Raw genomic sequence first — 10,681 nt, 5'->3', positions numbered from 1 at the left:
CGTACAGTAGCAGTACAGAATTAACAGGGGTCTGTTCCAGTCTTTAAGAAATTTCCCTGGATTTCTTACAATAAAAATAATTAGCAAAGCTAATTAGCCCTGAAAGATGCTATTTCAGTATAGATTAATTTAACAATCTTGGTATTTACACAGCTGGGGCATCAGTAGGGAAAATACCTTACAGAGCAGTAATAGAACATAATTTCATCTTTTAACATATTTCAAATTACAGCAAAACTACACGTATTGAGATACAGTAAATTTACTAAATACAGTCAGACTGATGCCTGCCATTTTCGCTTTTCTTGAGGTACAATAGTATAAAGTACCACGCTTAGATGACAGCTGCTGAAGAGATTCATGGAACATGATAACAATGTGAAGTACCTTCACATGCAAGAAATAACGCACTGACATCTGAGCACGGGAACAACTTACCACCTAAGTGTAGCACTCTGCTTGGATGAATTAGCCCTGCTGGCATGTAGGACATGAAAGTCCAGGTGGACTGCTGGGCTACTGCCACTTTATTGGTCCTGCTGCCTATGAGCACCTGTCTTCAGGCTGCCTCAGTGTCTTTACCCAGCGTTCCATAATGCCATTCGGACATACCTTTAAATAACAATAAAGCTGATTAAAACAATGTAAGATGGAAGCCATTTTATGCATTTGTTTTTACGATAAACAACAAAACATGTACCTCAATGCATGTTTCCAGAATTTCTCTGTAGTGCCTTTATAAGAAACAGTTTCACCACAGATGAAGAGGGAACCTCCCACCAACAGGTGGTGGATGCCCCATCCCTGGAAACATTCCAAATCAGGTTGGATGGAGCTCTGAGCAACCTGATCTAGTTGAAGATGTCCCTGCTCATTGCAGGTGAGGTTGGACTAGATGGCCTTTAAAAGTCACTTCCAACACAAACCATTCTATAATTCTATCATCTTCTGCACTGCAGATATCTGCTGGTGGGGCAGCTGTCCATCTAAAATGAGTCTGCCCAACATAACAAACCCTGCACTCCCTCAAGTACCTGGAGTAACTGAACTACACCTCTCAGTAAAGATTCTACCAAAGGCAGTTTGAGAAAGAGAGGCATAGATAGGGACTGAACCAAGTTAGTCTGCAGCATATACTCACGTTCCCTTCTTACTCTATGGAATAGCATTTTGAAATGGTAATTGGGATAGTTATTGCATGAACATAATCCCTCTAACATTTAAAAGCTGTGATTTTATGTATCATATTTTATGAAACATTAAGGATGCCACTATAGTTCTAAAGCAGTTAGTCACCGTGATTACCAGATGTCCGAGTTCAAAGCACCCACGACACCTCTGTAACACCACGGCTATGTATTGACAAGGTAAAGACAACAGGTTTCTCCCCACCAGCTACAGCAGAGTTAGCACCACGGGCATCTTACTGCAGACAATGCGTTCCATCTGCATGAGATGTGAAAGGTGCAGCACATGCTTGTGCTCCCAGATGCTTGATCTGGACAAAGTTACGAACTGGATTTCTTTCCTTATTACTGATATGACTGGCAGCATGTTGTAATCAAGGTCTGAAAATGTTTTCCAGTACAAGACTCTGAACCCAGTCTCTTATTGGCTCGTCCTATTTAACTGTTTGGGCTCTAATGTTACCTGATAAAGAGGAAACAATTTAACTGATGAGAGTCATATAGTGACTTGAATTTGGAAGGAGGTTTTGATTAGCTGAGCAGACGTGGGGAAAGGACACACTGTGACTGTTAATTTGCAAAACAATTAGCACAGACGAGTGAGATGTGATCACGGACTGTTGAGAAGCGAGATTGCAAAGGGAGGGGAAAAGGAAGGGATTAATTATTCTACTAGCTCAAGCGGCAGAGTCGGTGCAGGCTCCAACCCAATGCTATAAATGCATGCTGGTATGATGTTACCCCGTGGGATGTCCTGCCTCCGGCCGTGCACTTAATGAATGTGGTTTCAGAATGAAGCAAGGGTGGGAGAGCCTGTGGTCTCCAAGGCACTTGCCATTACCGTCACAGTAGTTGGGAAGCCAACTGTTTATGCAGTTCAGTTCTTAGCTATCAAATTTACTTTTCTATCCTTGCCTCTGCCAAAGCAAGTGACTCAAATTATGAAAGCAACTTTTCACTTGACCATCGATCCTTGCTTTAGCAGCTTGGATTGAAAACCTGGGGTTTGATCTGCAGCAATGCCAACACATTGGATGAAAGCAGTAGAGCTTTAAATGTCTGCAAGGTTAGGCTGAGTATCCAAGTTAAGACACATTAATTCTGCCTAGATATGCAAATGGAGAGAGAGAAAAGACCTAAAGACAAAGTTCATTCAGAAAAAGTGTGATGTTTACATTAATATCAGCTGCTCAGATCTGCTAGTAGTAGGTGCTCAAAAAAGCACAACTTACGTAATGGCCCTCAACAGTGTGATGCAAATCAAACACTTAATTCTTTACCTTATACCTTTACCTTATACAGCAAAAACTGTTTGAGATGGGATCAAGTCTTTCTAAAGATACATAATTGTGATGGATACTATAGAAAGCCCAATGTAAATAGAAACTAGACCACAGATTGACAAAGAATTTTTGGAATTTTTGGTCTGCTACAAAATGCTAATTCCTTTTTCTAAATTGTGACACTACTAGAGACTTCAGTAAGCAAAATATTAAATTATTTGTCTTAGTTGTGAATAGAGTGATGACATTGAGAGTACTCTAGCTGCTTTTTAAAAAGCTGTACTTTTAGTTGGGTAATATGCCTTTAAAACATGACCCCTGTTCAATTATAGACTCAAAAGGGATGCTGCCTTCATTTTATCTTGCAAAGCACATCACAATACAATGAGTATTCATTTTTGTTTCCTGTGGCAGAGCAAGGTTTTTCCCACTTCCAGTGGTTTCATAGCCATGCATGTAGAAACAGAGGTATCCTCTGTCTCCCCACCATACCCAGGAGTGAATTACAGTCATTCCAGGTATTCAGTCTGATCTCTTCCTAAAGGGTTAAACTCTTACCTTCCAAGAAACATGAACATGTCACAAGCCCACAAGCAGATACTGCTCTGCTGGATGTTATTCCAGGTAGCTTTATCAACCACAAATAGAGATAACCACCTGCAATAATTCTTTTAGCATTATTTAAACAGTTTGTCTGGCTCTTACAAACGTCAGCCATTTTAACTACTCTTTAGTTCTGATATCAGGAATACACACAGCTTTAAAAATTACATAACAGAATACGTAACTGCAAACATATCAGTGGAGATGTTTTTCTAAAGAGATAGTGGCTTTGTTTGCACAGCCATTATAGTGGAGTGCATATGGAATACCTTGCAAAACAGGCTGAAAAGCAGAGCCTGTGCTGTGGGTCTGCTTTTGCTTGCTCGCTACGTCGTGCGTTCTTTATACAGAAATCCAAATTCACAAGCTATGCTAACATCGAAACTATGCACTTGAGCATGTGCATTCATAAAAGAACAACAGCAACTTCTATACAAACAAGGTCTTACGATTGCGCAATTTAAAGAACTAAACAGGAATGGTAATAGGTATCATTAACTTTCATGTTTTCTCAGATCGGATAAAAAGATCTGGCTTTTATCTCTATGTAATTATCTTTGCTGGAGTTTGACCATGCTACCAAATAGCCAGTCTCTTGTTCTTGAAAAAAAAAAAATAAAAAAGAGAAAGAAAATTAAGCGAATACTGAAGGTATAAAATGATAGCACTGGAAACTGCACTTTGAGACAGTTCAATTTGAGCTTGTGCTCTCCTGCCTTTTTAAGAGTGGTTTTCTGAATCAATGGCAATATTTTTCATGTCACAAATTGTTTGTCCCCTCCCTTCTTTTCCATGACTAGCACTAACGTAAGATTTAGTAAGTTGGTAGAATTTAAACATCAGACAAGTAATTATTGACAGGGGCACTGTTTTTTTTTTTTTCTTTTTGGTTTGCCCAAGTTTATTCCCTCCCAGTGTTCAGCAAATAAGAGGCGAAAAAAATGGAAGAAAACACACAAGATTTCATCAGAAATTGGTTAGAAATGAAAGTCAGTGGGTGAAGATAGAGTATAACTCCCCAGTGTCTCTCAGGACTCCTCAGATGTAGCCTGTGAACTCGCCTAAGCCTTAATGTGTGGGAGAAGATACTGTCATCGAAGCCCGATGACTCCTGCTCAACCAGGGACGAAGAAATAAGGGACCAACGCCCGTTTATTACAGGGAACTGATGTTACCTGCTGCGCTGATTCAGACCTGACTCATGGGGCCTGCGCTGCTGCCGTATGAGCTGTCTGCATGCCTAGGATGCTTCGTTTGCCTCAGTGCACTAAAAAGCGATAAAGCTGATGGAGGCCCGGCGCTGTTCAGTGGTTAGAACAGTTGAGGCTGTCTGCGGTGACCCAGGCCGCGCCTCTTCCCCGCGGAGCTGCAGCACCCACAGGCCCCCCATTTCGGGGCGACCTTCCTTCCTCATTCCTTCCCCTGGCAGGCCAGGGCCTTCCCAGGGCTCTTTGCCGAGGTCCAGCGGAGCGGTTAAAAGCGGTTAAACCCCCGCTGCAGGGCGGGGATAGTCTTTGACGCCTGCGGGGGGAGGGAGGGGACGAGGAGGGACGAGGCCGCCACCAACGGCCACCGCCCCGCCCGTCGCGGTTGTGACGTCAGCGCCGCGCGCCGGCCTGCCGGAGTTGGCGCGAAGGCGGGGGGGCGGGTGGCATGGAGGCGTCCCGCTAAGCCAGATAAACCGCCGCCATGGTGAGCGCGCCGCACCGCACCGCGGCTCTTCCCCTGGGGTGAGGGAGGGCGGGAGGGGAGGAAGCGTCCCGCAGCCCCACGGCCGTTGGGGCCCGGAGTGGGCCGAGCCTAGCCCGGCTCTGAGGGCGGGAGCGGCGTGAGGCGGCGGGGGAGAGGCGTTCCTCCCGTGCTTCCCGCCGCTTTGAGGGGCCGCCGAGGCCCGGCTCTCCCGGCGTGCCAGGGAAATAAACCCCCGGCCGAGGAAGTGCCCGCGGCTGTAGCCTTGCCCCGAGGGGGAAGGGTCTGAGCCGCTCCGGCCGCCCTCCCGAGAACGGGCGGTGGATTAGGCGCGGACCGGGGGCTTGTCCGGGCTGGGGGGGAGGCGGTCGGGCCAACCTCTCTGTAAACGCAGTCTGCCGAAGTTTTAACTCTGCCTTTAACTTCAGTAAGAACACACGGTGAGGGTGTTTCTGCTGCCGAATTGGCCAGTGTGCAATATTTGCAGAAAAACAGTTTTACGTGGGGGGAAAAAAACCCTTCAACTTAAAAATTTGGAAGTAGGCACTTGATTGTAAATAATGAAAGATGCAATCCTAAATAGGGTGTAAGGAGTTTGTAAATATGTATCCATAGATGTGCGTGTGTATGGATGCTGCTCACTGCTGCAGCCATTATAAGGTGGTGCCCCCTCTTCACCTCTGCCCAGGTAAAATTGCTTCTACTCAGGTGGAGTCTCTGTGCAGATGTTTTACTGGCTTAACTACAAACGCCATTCAAAGCCAGTTAGGTTCGACTTTGGTTTTGGACTCTCCAACCTACCTGGTTTGGTAACCTCTCCATCTTACACCTGATGCTCAGCGATGATGGTCAATACAGTCTGAGTCTTTCACGGCACTGATAGAGGTCTGTCAGCACTAAGAAACCTGAAACTCTTAAACTGTGATATTTTCATGGTATGTTGGGGGTGACTGATAACTTTAAATTGATGTATGAGAACAAGTCTGCCTCTCCTGTTCCCTTGCCACCACCTCTGCAGAAAACTGGCCTTACTGGAAGACTTACTTCCTCCTTTCCCCACCTTCCTGGGACAAAGGCTTTCTCCCTCTGTGTAGTGTCCTACTGAATGTCACACATCTCGCAACATCTGGCAGTGTGATAGAAGGAAGGAAGACAGCCATCGTTTTGGGGAGAGCATAAGTTGCCTCAGCCCATTCCCTTTTCAGTACTAAAGAGGCTGAACAACCGTCACTGCTGCAGCTGCAGAGACAGAGGCGAAAATACAGTCATGTTAGTAACTGTGTAGCCTGGTTTGTATGTGCAGTGACAGCACAAGCGTGTTGGAATTCAATACCATACCCTTGCAAACAGACTTGTTTGTCATATAGCCCCCCTTGGGTTGGTTCTGCAGCATCTTCTCAGCTATACTGAACTGGTGTGTGTAGAGTGACACAATGAACTGATTTGTCTTAGAAGGGATGTATTTTTTTTACCCAGGTTAGTGGCCTGACCCAGTTCCCAAGCAGAAAGCTATCCTGGTACAACCGAGGGAATGAATGTCTGGGAGTGGGGGCTGCTTGAGCTGCCTCTAGCTGAGAGAGACGCTCACACAGCCAGAGCTGTAGCATCAGCTGGTGTGTACTTACAACTGTGATCCTGCTCAAAAAATACTGTGTATTACCTGTGCTTTGGTTGCCGCTATTAGTAAACATTATTAAATACAGTTATCCAGGCAGGTATGACTGGTTTCACTGAAGTGATACTATAAATTTGATTTTAGTTAGTGCAATTTTTCTGGATGTCAGAGCTGATGTTTGCACAAAACTTGCACTGACATAGGCAGACTGTAGATAAATAGGAATCTTTTGATGCAGGGTCCCCACACACTTCAGAATACCTGAAATAAGGGGCATTACTTTGTATTGTAGTCATTGAGCTAGGTTGGTGGAATTCAGTTTTCTATCTCATATTGTAATTTGAGGTGCGAACTGAATTATGTGATGTTATTTTGTAAAATATTTTGCCTCACTGGACTCTTTTAGAAGAGTTTTGTCTTCTAAAAACACTGGGCCTATTATGGTTTGGTTGGGATGGTTCTATCATCAAAGTGCTGGAGTAGTTGATCTTTGGTTTAGGATGCTTTTGAAACACAGGACAAAACAGTATGGAGTGTTTATGAATTTTATAACTGACTTTTTTGAGCTGGGTATTTACTAAGGTCTTGACAAACTTTTCGAGTCACTAGTCTTTGTACTACCTAACAAATCGGTTTCGGTTTCTATTCCTGTTATTTCTCCTCAGTAAAACAGACAGATACAAATCTTTCAGAAGAAAACTTGCAACCTGACACGATTAATTGCTATGGTCTACTATTACTGCATGAGATGGAGGAACTGAAGCAGTAGTCAAAGCTGGCAAGAACTAGATGGCACAGCCATGACTGAGATCATACAGTTACTAAGATAGCTCAGCAGGAAGCGGTGCACCTGAATACAGCCTTTTAGGCTGTTCAGATGCTATGCATCAATTACTCCCCTAATTTAGTGAGAGTGATAAGAAATTCTTACATAGTTCCACCTCTTGTGGAACTGCTCGAAGTTACACATCTTGTTGCTGCTGCTGAAGCACCGTGGGGAGCCACACTAATACAGCCTCACCTCTTTAATTTTAGCGTTCTGGGCAAGGGCACCTTCTGGGATAGCCATCTCCAGGATAACCCAAGGCTGAGGACTCCTGTGGTTTTTTGGGTAATGTCCTGGAAGGAAACTCGCCAGTTACATTGGTGCATGCCTTTCCTCATTTGAATGAGCTCAGAGAAAAGCTGAGCATGCACAGTTTTGCCACCTGGTGAACTCATATATACGCATGGCATGATATAGCAATAAGGTGGTCAGTTAGAGTATGTTAAATAGATAAGCCCAGAATGGAGGCAAGCGATCCTGTCTGGGATCTAAGCTTATCTAATACTGCATAAATAGTCTTCAGACTTGTAGGACAGGAATCAGTCTGATAGATACTTAAATTGCTTTGTTTCTGCAATTAGTTATGTGATGAATTATCTGGCATCTCTTAATAAGCAGCATGAAAATTCTGTTTCTTATGATGCTTGGATAAAAGCTTCACCGAAAAATAACTTTATTGTTGCTCTGGGACTCGCTTTTCTCCAAAGCAATTCTGAATTCACCATCCACAGTCCAGCAGCGGCCAACAAGGTTACCTTCTTTTCCAAAGAGCCGGATAGCTGAAGGAGATTGGAGGATTTATAACTCTGAAGATTGAAGAAGATTGTACATATATGCCCGTTTTCCTTCGTAGCTTAGGGCTGTGTTATTCACTCACTCAGAAGTAGGTGGGTCACTATGGGAAATTAAAATTTACTGCCCAAATACAAACTTTTATTCAGAAACCTCTGGGTGGCTTGTGTACTTTGGCATTCACAGTATTTTCTGAAAAACTCAATACAGGCATGTAACAATAAAAGAAAAGGAAAAAGCTGCCTTAAGGACTGAAGCACAGTGTGTCAAGGAAATAGAATCAGCTGTGTTAATGTCGGGAGGTAGTTTTGGAATATGTAGCTGCTGTATCACCACAGTATTTTCAAAGTAAAAATAGTATTTGTATGGATAGTGCTTTCTTAATAAATGGGTAGAAGATGCTGCTTTGAATAAAAATAAAAAAAATAAATTGTTTATTCTCATTTGACTTGTTAATCTAATGAAATACTACCTGCATTATAAAAGATAGTAACAGTTGACTGTCAGCCATTTATTTTAGTTGTTTATGAAGTGATTTAGGGGAAAATAGCTTGTAAATCTGACCCTGATTAGATACTATTTTTTTAAAAGTTTAAAGTGGCAGTTTAGGTCCTCTTCATAACACGTTAAACATAGCAGGGCTTATAGCTATGGCATTCCTTTTGTGAATTAAAGGTATTTATGAAGAGCTAACTTGATGTCTCATGAGAACTGATGAGGCAGAAAATAATAATTTACATGTTATAATTTGGGCCTTAGCAGTTCAGGAACTATGATATTAAAACAGTGGAAGAAGCTAGGGCAGACGGGTCAATTTCATATATTTTCCTTGTTAAGTTTGTATTTCATAAACCAGGAGATGATGGTACTTCCTTTTATATGTCCCTTAAAAACATAACCTAATATTATTGCATGCGGTGTTTGCAGAGCAGCTCATTTACTAGTTAACAGTTTTTAGTTTAAATACTAGAATGAACAGTGTTACTATTGATCTAAAATTAATTATTCTCCAAATATTTTAAGTCTAACAACTATGAAAAACGAAAGCAAAACTTTAAAGTCACTTTCTTTTGCAGTGTTGTACTAAGCATGTAAATTATTTTACTACATAAAAGATCTATTGAGACTTGATACCAATTTTTCTGTTACCTATGTTATCTTAAGCCTAAAAAGAAGTCAGTAATAATGATTGATCGATTGAGTCCCCAAATCTAGTTCAAGACTTTTTAAATAGAGACTTTCTCCAAACCTGTTAGCTGTAGGTTTTGGCAGGCAACATTTCAGAGCTTATATAGTGCTGCATTTATATTGTAGGAGTACATGTAAAATAGCAGTGTTGAGAATTGATGCCTTGAGGCATGAATTCCATAGATGGAAATGGGTGAAGTCTCACTGAGGAGGAATGCTTCCCAGTCTGCCATTGTCCGTTTGCTGAATCCATATTATTATCTGCAGGTAAAACATAAAGAGTCTAAATTTTTACAGGAATCAACACGTCTGATTCTAGAAAATTGTTTTAAGCTAAATATACTAAATAAATCTATATGTCTCGTATTTTGTGTGTGCTTCCAAATTACGCGTTCCATTGATTTTTATCCTGGTCTAGAATTGTCTAGGTTGGAAGGAACCTTTAAGATCATCTAGTCCAACCATCAACCTAACCTAATCAAACATCCAGAACCCTCTAGAAACACTGCACAAGCCCAAGGCTTTGCACAACTTTGCGCCTAGTTTAATGTTTCCAATCTGGGATGAGGTTACTAAAATGATGAGTTCTTTTAGAAATCCGAATCTCAGTTGTGAACATTTAAAGCCCTATAGGCTCTGATAATCCAAATCCAAACTGCTGGGGAACTGAGTGGTAGAAGAAAAGGAGCCTGAACACCCGTTTTTTGTCCATCAGACTTTTAGGGAGAATTTACTACTTTACTTGTAGTCCCCTATAATAATCAAAAAGAACCCAGATGAAGTCTATGATGGGGAATAGCTATCAGCTGGGTAGGATATAGTCTGGAGCCACACCCTTTACCTGCTGTATATTTAGGCCATACGAGGCATTTTCTTACTCTAAAATGGCTGCTGCCTCTGGGGGTAGTGACACCAAAAAGGTACATGTTTTCTCAATGTCTTTTTAATAAAACTGAAATACTAGTTTTTTCAACATAAGTTAGATTTGGATTTGTTGGTACAATAATGCTTTTTTAGAACTGAAGCTTCAGCTGATGATTTTATATATTTAGAAAGGTTTTTATGGTTGTACTGTGGTCAGATAATAAATTAAGGTTACAGAATAGAGCATTTGGAGCTTTTGGAGCTCTTTGTATTAAGCTTTTTCTTTTTGTTTAAATCTGTTTCTTGCTGACTTCTTTTTAGTGAGACGAGAGTTATTTTCCGAAATTTATGAGAAGGTGGAGAGTACAGCCTGCCCCAGTACTTGACTGCTTTTTAGCTCTTGGTGCTTTTCTGTCTGTCTACATTGGACACTACTGCATAGCCAAGTTGATCATTTTAACTACAGAAATACTTTGTGCTAGGTTTGTGATGATTAATTGGGTAAAAAAGAATTCTAATTATACATCTGTCTTAAGTCGCTGTATTTCATTGCTAGTGGAAGTTTGTTCTGAAGTGTGCTTTGGTGAAGGTGTCCAACCAAGGGAGAAATAAACTTTTTTTCATTTTCTCAATT

At 41.9% G+C, this 10,681-nt stretch overlaps 1 protein-coding gene across 1 annotated transcript in view; it reads left to right on the top strand.

Moving 5' to 3' along the window:
* The first annotated feature begins 4,694 nt into the window (after positions 1–4,694).
* Positions 4,695–10,681, top strand: part of RFC1 (replication factor C subunit 1) — a 39,882-nt gene continuing 33,895 nt past the window's right edge. Inside the window, exon 1 of the mRNA XM_074155195.1 lies at positions 4,695–4,765. Within this exon, the coding sequence (XP_074011296.1) occupies positions 4,763–4,765 (3 nt within the window). The 5' untranslated portion in view covers positions 4,695–4,762. The remainder of the gene's footprint in view (positions 4,766–10,681) is intronic.

This window comes from Numenius arquata, chromosome 10, assembly GCF_964106895.1.
Source record: "Numenius arquata chromosome 10, bNumArq3.hap1.1, whole genome shotgun sequence".
Lineage (NCBI taxonomy): Eukaryota > Metazoa > Chordata > Aves > Charadriiformes > Scolopacidae > Numenius > Numenius arquata.
Note: the sequence above shows the minus strand (reverse complement) of the source record. Positions and strands in the feature narration are given on the sequence as shown.